A 20066-nucleotide genomic window follows, 5' to 3' on the forward strand; every position below is an offset into this window, starting at 1 on the left:
ATTACATACACAAACATGACAAGCCAGAGGAGCACAGTGCACTCATTGTAGACACACACAGCTCTGCTACCCAGACAGTACAACTACACACAGCGCTGCTGCATGCACACAGTCACACAGCTCCGTTACCTATATACATACACACTTCTGCACACATAGCTCTGCTACATACATGCACACACTTTATTACACAGCACTGCTACACTCATAGCTGTGCTACATATATACACACATTTTGTCACACAGAACAGCTGCACACACAGCTCTGCTACATCCATACAATTTGTCACACAGCACTGCTACATCCATACACTTTGTCACACAGCACTGCTGCACACATAGCCTTAAGGTACCGTTACACTAAACGACTTACCAACGATCACGACCAGCGATACGACCTGGCCGTGATCGTTGGTAAGTCGTTGTGTGGTCGCTGGGGAGCTGTCACACAGACAGCTCTCTCCAGCAACCAACGATCCGGGGAAAGACTTCGGCATCGTTGAAACTGTCTTCAACGATGCCGAAGTCCCCGGGTAACCAGGGTAAACATCGGGTTACTAAGTGCAGGGCCGCGCTTAGTAACCCGATATTTACCCTGGTTACTATTGTAAAAGTAAAAAAAAAAAAAACACTACATACTCACATTTTGATGTCTGTCACGTCCCCCGGCGTCAGCTTCCCTGCACTGACTGTGAGCGCCGGCCGTAAAGCAGAGCGGTGACGTCACTGCTGTGCTCTGCTTTACGGCCGGCGCTCACAGTCAGTGCGGGAAGCTGACGCCGGGGGACGTGACAGACATCAGAATGTAAGTATGTAGTGTTTTTTCTTTTTTTTACTTTTACAATAGTAACCAGGGTAAATATCGGGTTACTAAGCGCGGCCCTGCACTTAGTAACCCAATATTTACCCTGGTTACAGGTGAACACATCGCTGGATCGGCGTCACACACGCCGATCTAGCGATGACAGCGGGGTGATCAGCGACCAAAAAAAGGTCCTGATCATTCCCCAGCGACCAACGATCTCCCAGCAGGGGCCTGATCGTTGGTCGCTGTCACACATAACAAGATCTAAGCGGGATCGTTGCTACGTCACAAAAAGCGTGACGTTGCAACGATATCGTTAACGATATTGTTATGTGTGAAGGTACCTTAATATTCTTAAATACACACAATACTTCTGCACGCACAGCTCTTCTAAATAAATACACACATTGTCACACCGCACTGCTGCAGATAGCTCTGCTACACACATCCACACACTGTCACAAATGACTACTGCACACATAGCTCTGATGCATAAATACACACAACACTTCTGTACGCACAGCTCTGCTACATACATACACATATTTTGTCACACCGCACTGCTGCACACATAGCTCTGCTACATACATACACACATTTGGTCACAAAGCACTGCTGCACACATAGCTCTGATGCTACATATTAAAGGGAACCTGTCACCCCCAAAATCAAAGATGAGGTAAGCCCACCGGCATGAGGGGCTTATCTACAGCATTCTCTAATGCTGTATATATGTCCCCGCTGTATCCTGAAAGATGAGAAAGAGAGGTTAGATTATACTCACATGGGTGGGTGGTCCGATCCTATGGGCGCCGCGGTTCGGGGCCTCCCATCTTCTTACGATGACGTCCTCTTCTTGTCTTCACACTGCGGCTCCGGCGCACTTTGTCTGCCCTGCTGAGAGCAAAGTACTGCAGTGCGCAGGCGCCGAGAAAGGTCAGAGAGGCCCAGCGCCTGCGCACTGCAGTACTTTGCTCTGCCCTCAACAGGGAATATAAGTACGTCAGAGCCGCAGCGTGAAGACAAGAAGAGGACGTCATCTGATGAAGATAGGAGGCACAGGACCGCGACGCCCATCGGACTGGACCGCAGCGGGACCGCCCAGGTGAGTATAATCTAACCTCTTTTTATCATCTTTCAGGATACATTGGGGCTTATCTACAACATTACAGAATGCATTACAGAATGCTGTAGATAAGCCCCTGATGCCGGTGGGCTTAGCTCATCTTCGATTTTGGGGGTGACAGGTTCCCTTTAAACACTCTGACATTGTTCTTCTGTGTGGTTGCACCAATGGTGTCCATCCCTGGCTTTGGAAGAATCCCACATGGACTGTATTCATTTCAGCACCAGGTGTAAACTGCCTATTGAATTCCCCACACTTTCAGTTCCTTGCAGGCATGAGTCCTCATGTGACCGATCACCGGCCAGCAACCTCTGCAGGTCCCATTCAGCTTTCTCTCCAGCACAGATCAGTGTAGGAAAGCCAGAGAGAAGCAACAATAACATGTGTAACAAATCAATGACTATTCACCTCTGTAAATCTGTAACAATGTAAAGACAGACAGGATCATGAATAATGCACAGTGCAGTGACCTGGGTGGAGTTTTGTATGGGACTGCAAGGACAAAATGGAAACTTTTTCAGTCTAATCACGTGCATAATAAAGAAATGTTTGCAATTACAGGTCAGGCTGTCATCCTGTCTCTTTGCATTAATACTAGGAAACTTCACCCAAGTGTTACGTGTAGACGATAAGCAATGTATTCCTGTGAGTTGTTGCAAATGTATCTTCCATTGCCACCTGTTGGTCAGAGAATTTCAAAGTAAATCTGCTCTAACTGTAAAGAACTCTCTCCTATAATTCCAGTTAAATACTTCCCGCCACATGTAATTTATGGTGTCATATTATCATCATGGTGTCAGACCTGCACCCATCTCATATTCATGTATGCTGCACCCAGACAAACCCTCTAATCTGTGTAATCAAACTTCAGCTTCCTCACAAAAGACATGATCCTTCACCGCTTCAACGTAGGCATCACTGAGGCACGCTTCAGTGTAGACCTCATAGAGCCATCGCCACACTTCAGTGTAGAACTCAAAGCCAGTGCCATGGTTCACTGTAGAAATCTACAGTAAAGCATCACGGCTGTTTGGTGATATCACCGAGTGACCGCTGTGCTACACTGTAGACATCAGCGAGCCACTGCCATGCTTCACTGTAGGTATTACAGAGCCGCCATGCTACACTGTAGATATCACAGAGACACAGCCATGTTTCACTGTAGGTATCACCGAGCTACCGCCATGGTAGACTGTAGACATCACTGAGCTATTGCCGGGCTTCAATGTAGGTACCACCGAGTCACTGCCAAACTTCACTATAAGTATCACCAAGCCACCGCCATGCTTCACTGTAGACCTCATAGAGCCACCGCCATGCTACATTGTAGATATCACCGAGACACTGCCATGCTTCACTGTAGACATCACTGAGCTATCGCCGGGCTGCACTGTAGACAACACCATACAAACACAGTGCTTCACTATAGATATCACTGAGCCACCGCTGTGCTACACTGTAGATATCACTGAGCCACCACCATGCTTTGCTGTAGGTATCACTGTCACCACCTTGCTTCACTGTAAGTATTACCAAACCACTGCTGTGCTTCATAGTAGACCTCAGAGCCACCGCCATGCTTCACTGTAGACCTCACTGAGCTACCACCATACTACGTTGTACAGATCACCATTCTTTACTGTAGGTATCCGTCACCAAGCCACTGCCGTGCTTCATAGTAGACCTCAGAGCCACCGCTGAGTCACTGTAGACCTCACTGAGCCACCTCAGTGTTTAACCGTAGACATCAAACAACCACAATTTTTTCACTGTAGATATCACTGAGCCACCACTGTGCTTCACTGTAGAGATCACAGAGCCACTGCCATGGTACACTGTAGACATCGAGTGACCACCACACTTCACTATAGGTATCACTGAGCCACCACCATGCTTCACTGTAGGTATCACCAAGCCATTGCCACGCTTTACTGACACTGTAGACATCACCGAGCCACTACCGTGTTTCACTGGAGGCAGGGTGTTACTTTCAGTGGATGCTTCACTCCTCCTCCAGATATACCGCTGATTCAGAGGCCTGGAAGATTCCAGTTTTGCCCCAAGTAATAGAAGTAAAGATGACGGCACTCACCACATCATAGAAAAATCTTTATTATCTCCTAGCAATCAATAAGAATCAGGTGGGGAGAGTACAGGCAAACAACAGCAGGATACGGACAGTTTGTGTCTACTGACACCTTTTCGGGCCTATTCAGTTACAGTTTTGTTCATCGCTCCACAGAACAGAATCTTATAGTTTTTGTGAATATTTATATGGTTGCGAACTTTTCTTGTGTTTTTGGATCAGCAGAGGTGACGTCATGAAGTTCAGGATGAAGACCTTTAGCATTTGGAAGGCATCTAAGGCTTGGGTTACACCGACACGTTTTGCAACGCTAGTGATTGATTTTCACTATTAAGCAGTTGTAGTCCAATGAAGTACATTGAGTTGTATGCAACAGGGTGGACTGCAGCTGCCACTAAATAGCTCAAATCAATCACTAGGGCTACAAAAAGTGGCAGTGGAGCCCCGGCCTTACTGTGCCAACCGAAATCTAAGTGCCTGCTGCCACCAAATCTTGCAGCAGAATTTATGCAATCACTCATTGGTTTTTGAGCACCTGCCTCAATAATCTGGTGGTAGCTGGTGACAACTTCGTCATTCTGTTAGGTGCGGGTAGTGTGGGCTCCTGAAACTCTGAACGTGTGAACTATGCATTCAGCTGTATATCTAGGAACATTCCTGGCCTTTGTTTCTTTTTGTGTAAAGTTTCCATGTTTGTGCAAATAATTATCTCTTCTATTAATGTTTTTGATGCGATATTACTAACATGCAATCAAATGTTATAGATAAAATCCCCCGAGCCAGTCCAGGTATTTGAGGGTTTTTTTTCTCTCCAGCATCTGATGCAAATAATGAAGCTCTTGGTTATTACATCCGATACTGGAGATAAATGTCTGCTCTTACGAGGAATCCTTTTCAGTGAGATAATAATTCTGAGACTGTAGTAGTCATAACTGTTAGTTGTGATGAGAGTTTTTACTGTATATACTCGAGTATAAGCCGACCCGAGTATGAGCCGACCCCCCTAATTTTGCCACAAAAAACTGGGAAAACTTATTGACTCGAGTATAAGCCTAGGGTGGAAATGCAGCATTTACCGGTGAATTTCAAAAATAAAAATAGATCATTATTTCCCCATAGCTGTGCCATATAGTGCTCTGCACCGTTCATATTGCCCCATATCTGTGCCACAATATATGCTCTGCACCGTTCATTTTTGCCCAATATCTGTGCCCCATACAGTGCTCTGCACCATTCATATTGCCCCATAGATGCTGCACAGATGCCCCATATAGTGCTCTGCATCATTCATATTGCCCCATAGATGCTGCACAGATGCCCCATATAGTGCTCTGCAGCGTTCATTGTGCCCCATAGATGCCCCATATAGTGCTCTGCAGCGTTCATTGTGCCCCATAGATGCTGCACAGATGCCCCATACAGTGCTCTGCAGCGTTCATTGTGCCCCATAGATGCCCCATATAGTGCTCTGCAGCGTTCATTGTGCCCCATAGATACTGCACAGATGCCCCATATATTGCTCTTCACCGTTCATATTGCCCCATAGATGCTGCACAGATGCCCCATATAGTGCTCTGCAGCGTTCATTGTGCCCCATAGATGCTGCACAGATGCCCCATACAGTGCTCTGCAGCGTTCATTGTGCCCCATAGATGCCCCATATAGTGCTCTGCAGCGTTCATTGTGCCCCATAGATGCTGCACAGATGCCCCATACAGTGCTCTGCAGCGTTCATTGTGCCCCATAGATGCTGCACAGATGCCCCATATAGTGCTCTGCAGCGTTCATTGTGCCCCATAGATGCTGCACAGATGCCCCATACAGTGCTCTGCAGCGTTCATTGTGCCCCATAGATGCTGCACATAAATCTGTGCCATGGCCGCTGCTGCTGCTGCAATAAAAAAAAAACACATACTCACCTCTCTTGATTGCAGCTCCCAGTGTCTCGTTCCGGCGTCTCCCCGCTCTGACTGATCAGGCAGAGGGCGCCGCGCACACTATATGCGTCATCGCGCCCTCTGCCTGAACAGTCAGAGCGCAGACGCCGGGAAGATGGAGCGGCGCCCGGCGGCTGGAACGTGGACAGGTAAATATAACCTGGCGGTCCTGACACTGCCCCTGCCTTCCTCCCCGTCTTCTGTGCTGCAGCCTCTTCCTGTCAGCGGTCACCGGCACCGCTGATTAGAGAAATGAATAAGCGGCTCCGCCCCTATGGGAGGTGGAGCCGCCTATTCATTTCTGTAATGAGCGGTCCCACGTGACCGCTGAAGAGGGGAAGAAGCTGCAGCACAGAAGACGGGGAGGAAGGCAGGGACAGCGCGAGGATCGCTGGGACTAGGTAACTACACCTCAGCGCCCTCACCCGCCGACCCCACCGCTACCGTGACTCGAGTATAAGCCGAGGGGGGCACTTTCAGCCCAAAAATTTGGGCTGAAAATCTCGGCTTATACTCGAGTATATACGGTACATTCTCCATGTTCTATTGGTTTATTGTAAAGAGCCGAATTTGTAAATTTTGCTTAAAAACTTAATTTGCAACGGAAGTTGAATAATTTTGATAGCTAAGTATAAGCTAGATAAATAGATAATAGACAATAGATATAGATAATTGATAAATAGATAGATAATGCACTCCCTGAAAGAAGTTATGTCGCTTATCCATGTTATGTAAATAAAAGCTTATAACCGGACGTTAAATTCATCCATTGGTTGTATAAATTATTCTTTTTAAAGCTGAACTCCTCTGAAGTGTGGTTTAGGTTAAGAAAATAAATTGGCATCAATGCAGAAATATTGATCAATTAATGGACACAGAATGGTAAGATTTTGGCAAGACAAAAGTTTTGTCGCCCACAGAAAGTAATGTGATATTCAAACAAATAATTAACTTAAAATACAAATATATGTTGCATAACATTGGTGAATGAAGTTGTGGTGCTATTAGTGTCATATTTAATATTTTGTGTGACTTCCATGAGCTTGAAGGACTGCATCCATGCGATTCAACAATGATTCATACAATTTATTAAAGAAGTCATCAGGAATAGCACAGAATGCCGTCTTACCTGCCTCCCAGAGTTCATCTAGATTCTTTGGTTTTGTCTTCCAAGCTTCCTCTTTCATCCTACCCCCGACATGCTCAATGATGTTGATGTCTAGTGACTGGGCTGGCCAGTCCTTGATCTTTTTTTCCTGGAGGAACTTTGCTGTAGAGATGGATGTATGAGATGGAGCCCCATCCTGCTGCAGAATTTGACCCCTTTTATCATTTGGAATATAAGAGGTAGCTAATACTTCTTGATATTTTAGGCTATTGATATTGCCTTCCACCCTGTAAATGTTTCGCACACCCCCATACTGAATGTAACCCCAGACCATGATCTTTCCACCACCAAATGTAACTGTTTTCTGGGTGTATTTTGGATCCATACGGGCTCCAGTAGGTCTCCTGCAGTATTTGCGGTGGCTGTGGTGTAATTCTACTGAAGATTCATCACAGAAATCCACCTTCTGCCACTTTTCCAGCGTCCATCTGTTTAGCAGCTGTGGGACTGTGCAAATGCCACACAGTTTTTTATTTGCCTTTTGCTCAGTGCTGGCTTCAGGGCACTGATTCGACCATGGAGGTCATTTCGAAAGAGAATCCTACAAACTGTTCTAGGACTTGAGGTGACCAGACCTGTTGGAGCTCTGCTGCAGTGGAAGAGGGGCTTCCTTTGGATTTTTTAACCAACAAACGTTCCTCCTGAGCAGTTGTCTTGCGGGTTCTGCCAGACCTGGGCTTGTCAAACACATCTCCAGTCTCTTCATATCTTTTTTTTAATTCTTTGCACTTGACGCTGAGACACATTAAAGGTGCCAGCCACCTCTGTAGTGGATCTGGTCTTCAGCCTCTTGATAATCCAGGCTTTGGTCGCAGGGTGGATTTTTGGCATCTTGTCAGAGCTCAAGTTGCAGTTCAACTGAAGGTCTGGGGTGCTGGTTTTCTTTTTATATACACACACACTAATTAACCGATCATTTACTGAGCACAGGTGAAGATGTAAACTAGGATAGGGTGCATTATATGACCAGGCGACAAAACTTGTGTCTTGCCAAAATCTGACCATTCTGTGTCCATTAACTGATCAATATTTCTGCATTGATGCCAATTTATTTTCTTAACCTAAACCACATTTCGAAGGGTTTCAGCTTTCAAAAGAATAATTTATTCAACCAATGGATGAATTTAACGTAAGGTTATATGCTTTTATTTACATAACATGGATAGATGATAGATATCCAGCATGCTGGTCTCAATTTGCAATCAAAACATAAAATATGCAAACTGCCTCGTCAGAGAAGAGGACTTGAATTCTAGCGACACCTATTGGAAGCACCAATCCTAAAAGCCAATTCTGACCCTTCAATGAGCTTTGCAATATGACTAAGGATTAGTGATGAGCGAATATACTCGTTACTCGAGATTTCTCGAGCACGCTCGGGTGTCCTCTGAGTATTTTTTAGTGCTGGAGATTTAGTTTTCATCACCGCAGCTGAATGATTTACATCTGTTAGCCAGCTTGATTACATGTGGGGATTCCCTACCAACCAGGCAACCCCCACATGTACTTATGCTGGCTAACAGATGTAAATCATTCAGCTGCGGCAAGAAAAATGAAATCTCCGAGCATTAAAAAATATTTGGAGGACACCCGAGCATGCTCGGGAAATCTCGAGTAACGAGTATATTCGCTCATCACTACTAAGGATAAAAGCTAAACCAGAATATTAGTTTGCAGGCACAGAGTTTTTGACTGGTGCCCCTCCTCAGTCCTGTTCATTTCTGGAGACAATTTGCATATTTAATTTCCCAGAAGAGCATGCATGGCTTAAAAGTCTCCTCACTCTCACATGCTAAGCTTGACATGTCACTCTCTACAGGAGAAATGTTATCCCCTAGTCCAGATCCTTTCAACTAGCCAAATCAGATATTATATTTTGCACTAACGAGGGTCAAAACCCCGAAACACTGTGCCTGCAAGTTGAAATTCTGGTTTGGCATTTACCCTAAGTCATATTGCAAGGCTCCTTGAAGGGTCGATAATGACTATTAGGATTGCTGCTTCCAATAGGTGACGTCCTAGTTCTAGTCCTCTTCCTTTCTCAACAGACCGTCTGCATATTTATTTTCCCAGAGGAGCATGCATGGTTTTTAGGTCTCCTCACTCTGACATGCCAGGCTTGACATGTCACTCTCCACAAGGAGAAACAGTAGTCCTTAGACTAGAATGAAAACATAAATCTTGATGGGCAGACTTCTTAATATCACTACTGCCATCTGGTGGTCAGGACTTGCTAACACAACTAGTAAGAGTACGGATGCTATACAACACGTTTAGATTTCATTGCATAGTTGCGTCCAATGAAGCCTTTTCATGGATTCTGTTATACTAGATTCTACAACCACAGTCAATTACATAAAAAGTCCCTATTAGCACAGTCTACGTGTGGCTGGCATTCTGCAGATGGTAGCGCTGTTTGCTATTACATAGAATTACTGGACTGATAACGGAGCTCAACTTTCAGCATCCTGGGAGTTATTGCCAGTTCACCTGTCCCAGGAGGTCGGTGGCTTAGTGACCCAGGCTGCCCCTGGTGTCTTGTGCTTACAGGCTTCAGATAGCTTCTACTTTCCAGTAGTTTATTCCCCAGAGTCCGGTGGTTTGGTACCAGAACTAGCATTTGGTGTCCCCACAGTCCCCGATGTGCCGCTCCTTAACGTCCGGTGGTTTGGTACCAGAACTAGCTCTTTGTGTCCCCACAGTCCCCGCTGTGCCGCCCCTTAACGTCCGGTGGTTTGGTACCAGAACTAGCTCTTTGTGTCCCCACAGTCCTCGATGTGCCGCTCCTTAACGTCCGGTGGTTTGGTACCAGAACTAGCTCTTTGTGTCCCCACAGTCCTCGATGTGCCGCTCCTTAACGTTCGGTGGTTTGGTACCAGAACTAGCTCTTTGTGTCCCCACAGTCCCCGATGTGCCGCTCCTTAACGTCCGGTGGTTTGGTACCAGAACTAGCTCTTTGTGTCCCCACAGTCCCCAATGTGCCACTCCTTAGCGACACTCCTGTGGCTGAGCTCACATCTTTTCCGGCACATGTCAGCTGTTTTGCTTATAACAGCCGCGGGTGGATTGCGATCCACCCACGGCTGTTAACTAGTTAAATGCTGCTGTCAAACTCTGACAGCGTCATTTAACAGGGTTTCGGCAAGCGTGCCGGAAATCCTGCCTATCGGCGCCCGTGTCACATGACCGCAGGTCGCCCATGGGTTAGCATGACAACCAGAGGACTCCAGCAGACCTCTATGATTGTCATTGCCGGATTGCTGTGAGCGCTGCACGGTGGTCAGCGGTCATAGCAAGTGAGTAATTCTGCTACATACAGGTGATCTGATCATTGCCTGTATGTAGCAGAGCCGATCGAGTTATGGCAGCTTCTAGTTTCCCATGCAGACTATTAAAGCATGCAAAAAGTAAAAAGTTTTTAAAAATATTTAAAAAAAATATATAAAAGTTCATATCACCCCCCTTTCTCCCCATTAAAAATAAAAAAAAAAAACAAAAAAAAAAACACACATATTTGGTATCGCTCTGTTCAGATTTGCTCGATCAATATAAAAAAAAAATTAACCCGATAGCTAAACAGCGTAACGAGAAAAAAAGTCAAAATGGCAGAACTACGTTTATTTTGGTTGCCGCAACATTGCATTAAAATCGCATTAAGATCGTATCTGCACCAAAATAGTATCATTAAAAACATCAGCACGGCACGCAAAAAATAAGCCCTCACCGAACCCAAGAAAACAAAAAATGGAGACACTACAGATATTGGAAAATGGCGCAACTTTTTTCTTTTAACAATCTTTGAAATTTTTTTTCACCACTTAATAAATAATAATAATAATCTTTATATAGCGCTAACATATTCCGCAGCGCTTTACAGTTTGCACACATTATCATCGCTGTCCCCAATGGGGCTCACAATCTAAATTCCCTATCAGTATGTCTTTGGAATGTGGGAGGAAACCGGAGAACCCGGAGGAAACACGGAGAGAACATACAAACTCTTTGCAGATGTTGTCCTTGGTGGGATTTGAACCCAGGACTCCAGCGCTGCAAGGCTGCAGTGCTAACCACTGAGCCACCGTACAATGCTAACCACTGAGCCACTGTACAATGCTAACCACTGCGCCACCGTGCTGCCCATAGATAAAAAAGATAAAGATAAAAAGATTAGGTAAAAAAAGAACCTAGACATGTTTGGTGTTTATGAACTCGAAATGACCTGGAGAATCATAGTGGCAGGATTTAGTGTACATAGTTAAAAAAAACTAAAAAACAATTGTGGAATTGCACTTTTATTTTCAATTTCATTGCACTTGGAATTTTTTTTTCCCCATTTTCCAGTACACAATATGTTAAAACCAATGGTGTCTTTCAAAAGTACAACTCGTCCCGCAATAAAGGAGCCATCACATGGTCATATTGACCAAAAAAAAAAAAAAAAGTTACAGCTCTGGGAAGATCGGGAGCAAAAAATGAAAATGCAAAACCAAAAATACATCTTTGATGTCTAATCCGTCGAATGTCTCAAAGTCCATGCAGTTCGATGGTTTAATATCCAGATGAGACTCTTAGGGCCCATACTCACAAGCGAGAAACTCGGACGAGCCTTATGTGTCAATACTCGGCACTCGGATCGGAGCGCGCAGCTACATAGAAATGCATGCAGTTGAGCGCTCCGATCCGAGTGCCGGTTATTGACTGTAGATGTATAGATAATGTGATCATTAAATACGTATGAGATAGATTAGAGATGCCTGGATAGAGGACATATGTGATCAGGGACATTTTTGATAGATTTCCTTTCCATTACAGGTGAACGGACACAGCTTTGTACATATGGAGCACGAGATGGCCGTCTCGCTCCTGAAGAACTTTCCAACCACAGTGGACCTTGTAATTCAACGTGAGCTTACTGTCTAAATATTTTTTATAATTGGTAATGATATCAGACAGATCTCCTTCTTCTAAGACATTTTTGTTTTTTGCCAATTGCTGGATCAATGGCAAAGTTCAGTGCCAAATGCAGGATAAATGTTGCCTATTGACTGACACGTGAGGAGGCGAGACACATAGGAAACCTAAAGCGGATCCTGAGATTATATTGTATCTGTTTTACCATTAGCCTGAGGCTGAGCATTTGGTGCAATTTTATAAAACCAATAATGTTTCTTCCCAAAGCGGATTTTACCGTATAGAGAGCGTGGAAGCACACAAGCCGCTCTTCTGGTTCCTGGAAAAAAAAAAAAAAAACCCGCCATGAAGCACTGCCTCAACATTGTATATGCCTTTTATACAGAACATAAAAAATTATCTAGAAGGAAACGCAAGTCATATTTTGACTTCTATACAAAAAAAAAAAAGATTACAAAACAGAAGAATATTTTCTTAACTTACGAAGAAATTGATAAGAAAGTATTTATTAAAGATGTAGATGTTACGCTGAATTAATATTTCCCTTTTTTATACATATAAATATATATATATATATATATATAATAAAACAATAGATACGTATGCCTTATGGAAACCACTTTAAATGTTTAGACTTAATTGAGTTTTAATTAGTTTGACTTCATTAAGACATGGAGGAGAGCTCGTTAGGTCATCTCATATATACAGGGTGGTGATATGGAAATAGGTCCGAGATCTGGGGAGCATAGAGGGTCGGCATAAAATGGACAATCCCCCCTCCCCCCAAAAAAAAAAAAAAAAAAAAAAATTTGGAATATGTCTGCCCATGACCTACACTCATCTGGGTCCTGATAAGGCAAATGTTATGCTCTGGATTCTAGGAAAGCTGGGTGCTAAATAAAGTCGAGTGATCATTCAGGCATTAAGGAATGCCGAGAAGGGTAATAGGTCGTCTTATCTCAATAAATCATATTCATATGCCCCCCTGGGATATACTGGAGAGACACTAACAGGCAGTGGCCCTGGCTCTGACAGATCCAGCTTATCCGTGTATTAAAGGGACAGCCATTCAGTTAAATGACCACGTGCAATACTGCATTTCTCCTGTAGTGGCCGCTGCTGGGGAAATGAGCGGCCATCAGCAACTTCCTCTCCTCGATCAGCAGATCACTGCTGCTACATGGTTAATGGGTGGTACAAAGCGTGGACCACTATCGTCATGGCAATTACAGTAGGTCATGCTTTCAGAGGTTGGTAAGTGACCTATGACCTCTAATGCCCAAATGACTCTAATCCACCCCTAGTACCAAGCCTTGTGGCAGACATATTGGCTATCACCAACTGTACCAATAAGGAGCTAAATTTACTATAAAAAAAAACAAACCCTAATCATGATAACCTAAATAATAGTTTTGGTATTTCAAAATTGTTTTTTTTATTTATTTATTTTTAATGCCAAAAAAAGGCAAAAGTATTCCAGGAGTGATACATTTATTGGCTCATCAATAAATGTATCTAGATTTTTTTCGGGCTAGCTTCTGTCTTTTTCTGGCATTGATACATTAACATTTTTTTTTTTTTTTGGCTAACACGGTACCACAATATATTTTCTTTTATGGTACATCGTAATAATGGTTTATTTTAAATAAAAAAAAAAAAAATCCATCAAAGAGTAGGTGCACCGTTCTACAATGTGACATGGCGGACGACGTTGGTGGGGAACACCAGATGGAAGGGGCTACGGCACAGAAGATAAGAAGTGTATACCCTTTGTCATTTTTTTTTTACTTCTCCAATACAAAAAATATATATATTTTACGGTCCAAAAATGCATCAGTCATAGGTATCAGTGCCAGAAATCAAGGCCTGAAGACGCAATTAATCAGTCGACTGTCGGCATCGGAAGATTTCGCAAGATTTCTTTCCCACCGGTGAACGGACTTCGCTTCCTCCACTCCTCCCCAACGTTCCTATGAACTTCAATGAATGTTAAGACTCAAGAATTATTTATTTTTTTCTGGGTGAAATTGAGCTCATTAATGTTTATAAAATCTTTGTATATTTTTTATGTCGTGGCAAGATGGAGCACCGAGGACTGTTAGTTATTCGACGGCATGTGATCTGTTTTACCCTTTTGGCTTTGTTTATTACTAGGATATTTTTCCATGCTTTGAAGCGCTTCTGTGGAAGATTTTGAATAAAATTGATTCAGATCTTTAGTAACAATGTAACAGCCAGAAAGTTGTAGCCTGTTTTTTTTGTTTTTTTTCCCATATGTCTTTTTTTTTAATTTTTTATAAGGTGAGAACATTTGTGAATGTATGATATCAATAGAATGCAAAACTGCACTCCTGTGAGCAACATCTGCAGAGTAAAGTGAGAGAATCAACGATTGTAAGAAGAGCCGTTAATATTTGATGGCGGAGATCAGACTCCAAATGGAGACACACTTTACAGATCAGCAGATTATATAAAATGAGAAAAAAAAAAAACGGTTTAAGTTTACACTGTCCCTGACCGCATATTAGTAGGGTATAGATAAAGACGAGAGAAAATGGAACATCAAATCTGAGAAAGCTAAAGGACAATCAGTCAGCCCTCAACACTTTGTGCAGCATAGCCAAGAATCCGGAGATTCTGTTATTTTCTCATTGGTAAATCTACAAAAGAATGAGAATGTAATGTGCGAGTCAGCACACGGAGGTCTGATAGTGGGGGGCTATCTATCATTAGTGCCTGTAATGCAATAGTACTGCACTTTAACAAATATTCTAAAATGAAGACAGGTCTCCTAGATATCAGTAGGATTATATAGGCTGGAACCGCTATGATGACAAGACTCCGGGGTATAAAGTGAATATATAACCACTATAACACTGCCCATATGTACAAGAATATAACTAATATAATACTGCTCCTATGTACCAGCATATAATTACTTTAATACTGCCCTGGTGTACAAGAATATAGCTATGATAATACTGCCCCCTGAGTATAATACTACCTGCTATGTACAAGAATATAACTACTATAATACTGCCCCTATGTACAGGAATATAACTACTATAATACTGCCCCTATGTACAGGAATATAACTACTATAATACTGCTCCTATATACATGAATATAACTACTATAATACTGCTCCTATGTACAAGAATATAACTACTATAATACTGCCCCTATGTACAAGAATATAACTACTATAATACTGCCCCTATGTACAGGAATATAACTACTATAATACTGCTCCTATGTACAAGAATATAACTACTATAATACTGCCCCTATGTACAAGAATATAACTACTATAATACTGCCCCTATGTACAGGAATATAACTACTATAATACTGCTCCTATGTACAAGAATATAACTACTATAATACTGCTCCTATGTACAAGAATATAACTACTATAATACTGCCCCTATGTACAAGAATATAACTACTATAATACTGCCCCTATGTACAATAATATAACTACTATAATACTTCTCCTATGTACAAGAATATAACTACTATAATACTGCCCCTATGTACAAGAATATAACTACTATAATACTGCCCCTATGTACAGGAATATAACTACTATAATACTGCTCCTATGTACAAGAATATAACTACTATAATACTGCCCCATGCTCGGGTGTCCTCCGAGTATTTTTTAATGCTCGGAGATATACTTTTTATTGCCGCAGCTGAATGATTTACATCTGTTAGCCTGCCTAATTACATGTGGGGATTCCCTAGCAACCAGGTAACCCCTACATGTACTTATGCTGGCTAACAGATGTAAATCATTCAGCTGCAGCGAAGAAAACAAAATCTCCGAGCACTTTTAAAATACTCGGAGGACACCCGAGTGTGCTCGGAAATCTCAAGTAATGAGTATATTCGCTCATCACTAACTATAATACTGCCCCATGTGTACAAGAATATAACTACTACAAAATGGTGGCCCGATTCTAACGCATCGGGTATTCTAGAATATGTATGTAGTATATTGCACAGCCCACGCAGTATATAACACAGCCCACGTAGCATATAGCACAGCCACGTAGTATATAACACAGCCCACGCAGTATATAACACAGCCCACGCAGTATATAACACAGCCCACGCAGTATATAACACAGCCCCACGCTGTATATAACACAGCCCACGCTGTATATAACATCCCACGCAGTATATAACACAGCCCACGTAGTATATAACACAGCCCACGTAGTATATAACACAGCTCACGCAGTATATAACACAGCTCACGTAGTATATAACACATCCCACGCAGTATATAACAAAGCCCACGTAGTATATAGCAATGTGGGCACCATATCCGTTAAAAAAAAGAATTAAAATAAAAAATAGTTATATACTCATCTTACAGTGGCCCCCGGATCCAGGCCAGGCCTTTACCGATGTTCGTCGCGATGCTCCATTCCCAGTAATGCCTGGCAGCAATAACCAGTGATGATGCAGTGGTCTGTCGTCATCTCCGGCCATTGCTGCAATGCATTCTTGGAACTGGAGCGTCGCGAGGATAGGGAAAGGCTGGCGGAGACGGCGGAAGGTGAGAATATATATATATATATACATATATATATATACTATATAAAGCTGAATGTGTGTGTGTGTGTATGTGTGTGTGTGTATGTATGTCCGGGATTGGCATCTGCACCGTCGCAGCTACAGCCACAAAATTTTGCACAGTCACACGTCTGGACCCCGAGAGCGTCATAGGCTATGTTGTGAGGCGAAATTTTAACCCCGCGCGTTCCAATTCACCAAACAATTTTGCCCCCATCTACATAATGGGGAAAAAAGTGAAAGGAAAAGTGTTGGAGGCGTCGCAGCTACAGCAACAAAATTTTGCACGTGTGACTGCAAAATTTTGTTGCTGTAGCTGCGACGCCTCCAACACTTTTCCTTTCACTTTTCCCTATTATGTAGATAGGGGCAAAATTGTTTGGTGAATTGGAAAGCGCGGAGTTAAAATTTCACCTCACAACATAGCCTATGAGGCTATGTTGTGAGGTGAAATTTTAACTCCGCGCTTTCCAATTCACCAAACTATTTTTCCCCTATCTACATAATGGGGAAAAGTGAAAGGAAAAGTGTTGGAGGCAAATTGACAGCTGCCAGATGTGAACAAGGGGGACTTAAAGAATGAGAGCGATGGCGCAAAAGAGTAGATACCGTACAGTTGCTAAGGTGGGGCCCCGACATGAGATACTCACCACACACGGGGATATGAACACACACACAAAATGCGCCACACACTACCACGTGCTTGAACACATACCACCCTCAGCACACATTTCACCATACATACACCGACCTCGCCACACAAAAGTCGAAACACAAAAGTCGCCGCTCAAAACTCGCCACGCGCAAAACTCGCCACATGCAAAAACTAGGCTCACGCAAAACTCGCCACAAGTGCAAAACTCACCTCATGGAAAACTCGCCACACGCAAAACTTGCACACGCGGAAAAATTGCCACATGCACAAAATTTGCAACACATGCAAAAGTTGGCTCACACAAAACTTGCACATACTCAAAAGGCACCACACATAAAACTCGCCACGCGCAAAACTCGCCATGCGCAAAACTTGCTGCACACAACTTGCTACACTAACCTGTCACATGCAACTCGACACACAAAAAGTTGCTACATGCATGTTGCCACACAAAACTCATCTCACAAAAGTCGCTACATGCATGTCGCCACACGCAACTCAACACACAACTTGACAAACGAAACTCGCCCTAAAACACACACAAATCTGGTATTATCCTTCAAAAATAAAAATCTGATTAATAAGCAGACAAACTACAAGAGCAACAAATGTACCATATAGGAAATATGGCAGCTGTCAGTCACATGACCTGTCTATTATGTGTATGTGTGAGCTAATATATACTGCCAGGGGGAGGGCTTCCTGTTGGCTGGGGATTTATCAGGCTGCCAATTTATCTTACAAATACTGAGGTAAAAATACTGAGCAAATAACGTGTGAACGAGCTCTAATACAGGAGATCACACAGGTATATACTATATACAGGGGAGATGACACACAGATATATACTATATACAGGAGAGATGACACACAGGTATATACTATATAGAGGAGGAGATGACATACAGGTACATACTATATACAGGAGGAGATGACATACAGGTATATACTATATACAGGAGGAGATGACACACAGGTATATACTATATACAGGAGATGACACACAGGTATATACTATATACAGGAGGAGATGACATACAGGTATATACTATATATAGAAGGAGATGACATTCAGGTATATACTATATATAGGGGAGATGACACACAGCAGGTATATACTATATACAGGGGAGATGACATACAGGTATATACTATATACAGGAGATGACATACAGATGTATACTATATATAAGGGAGATGACAAACATGTATATACTGAGGTGATGAGGTGAAAATGAGAGGTGTGAGGTGAAAATGAAAAGGTGTGAGTGCAAAATGAGAGGAGTGAGGAAAAATAGTGCAGTGATCAGAAAATGACAGATGTGAGGTTGAAATGACAAGTGTTAGGGGGGAATGAGAGGAGTGAGGGAGAAAATGAGACGTGTAAGGGAGAAAATGAGAGGTGTGAGGGGGAAATGAGAGGCGTGATGGGAAAATAAGAGAAGTGAGGTGCTATAACTAACCACAGATATTTAGTATGCCCAGGCAATGCCGGGCTCTTCAGCTAGTATATATATATATATATACATACAGCACACAAACAGATAGAAAAAAAGTGGGCTTTTAATGCCTGAACGGTGTGGCAACGTTTCAGATATCGTATCCTTTCTCAAGCCTTTAAAAAGGATACCATATCCGAAACATTGCCACGCCGTTCAGGCATTAAAAGCCCACTTTTTTTCTATCTTTTTGTGTGCTGTATATCTATATCTCTCTCTCTCTATATATATAGATATATATCTATATATCTATATCCCATCCACTGTGCTGTAACATCTGTACACTGTGGGTAGGTTGCTGCGGATGTACACAGCGTCCAACCCACAGCGTTTACTGACCGTGGGAATGTACCCGAATACTGCTCAAACTAAACTATTCTGCTGGTGCAGTCACTGTGTACATATATTACTGATCCTGGGTTACATCCCGTATTATATTCCAGAGCTGCACTCACTATTCTGCTGGTGCAGTCACTGTGTACATACATTACATTACTGATCCTGAGTAACATTCTGAATTATACTCCAGAGCTGCATTCACTATTCTGCTGGTGTAGTCACTGTGTACATACATTACATTACTGATCCTGAGTTACATTCAGTATTATACTCCAGAGCTGCACTCACTATTCTGCTGGTGCAGTCACTGTGAACATACATTACTGATCCTGAGTTACATTCAGTGTTATACTCCAGAGCTGCACTCACTATTCTGCTGGTGCAGTCACTGTGTACAAACATTACATTACTGATCCTGAGTTACCTCCTGTATTATACTCCAGATCTGCACTCACTATTCTGCTGGTGCAGTCACTGTGTACATACATTACATTACTGATCCGGAGTTACATTCAGTAGTATACTCCAGAGCTGCACTCACTATTCTGCTGGTGCAGTCACTGTGTACATACATTACATTACTGATCCTGAGTTACATCCTGTATTATACTCCAGAGCTGCACTCACTATTCTGCTGGTGCAGTCACTGTGTACATACATTACATTACTGATCCTGAGTTACCTCCTGTATTATACTCCAGAGCTGCACTCACTATTCTGCTGGTGCAGTCACTGTGTACATACATTACTGATCCTGAGTTACATCCTGTATTATACTCCAGAGCTGCACTCACTATTCTGCTGGTGCAGTCACTGTGTACATACATTACATTACTGATCCTGAGTTACATTCAGTATTATACTCCAGAGCTGCACTCGCTATTCTGCTGGTGCAATCACTGTGTAGATACATTACATTACTGATCCTGAGTTACATCCTGTATTATACCCCA

The 20066-nt window shown here is 42.8% G+C and overlaps 1 protein-coding gene across 15 annotated transcripts in view; it reads left to right on the forward strand.

Annotated features, from left to right (window-relative positions):
- The window catches only part of LRRC7 (leucine rich repeat containing 7), a 337880-nt gene extending 325497 nt beyond the window's left edge, over positions 1–12383 (forward strand). For 14 of the 15 annotated variants that reach the window (XM_069738252.1, XM_069738258.1, XM_069738260.1 and 11 more), the window contains one exon: positions 11935–12383. In XM_069738252.1, the coding sequence (XP_069594353.1) occupies positions 11935–12042 (108 nt within the window). In that variant the 3' untranslated portion in view covers positions 12043–12383. The remainder of the gene's footprint in view (positions 1–11934) is intronic. The other variant, XM_069738251.1, reaches the window with a different exon arrangement.
- Positions 12384–20066: the final 7683 nt, after the last annotated feature.

This window comes from Ranitomeya imitator, chromosome 8 (genome assembly GCF_032444005.1).
Source record: "Ranitomeya imitator isolate aRanImi1 chromosome 8, aRanImi1.pri, whole genome shotgun sequence".
NCBI lineage: Eukaryota > Metazoa > Chordata > Amphibia > Anura > Dendrobatidae > Ranitomeya > Ranitomeya imitator.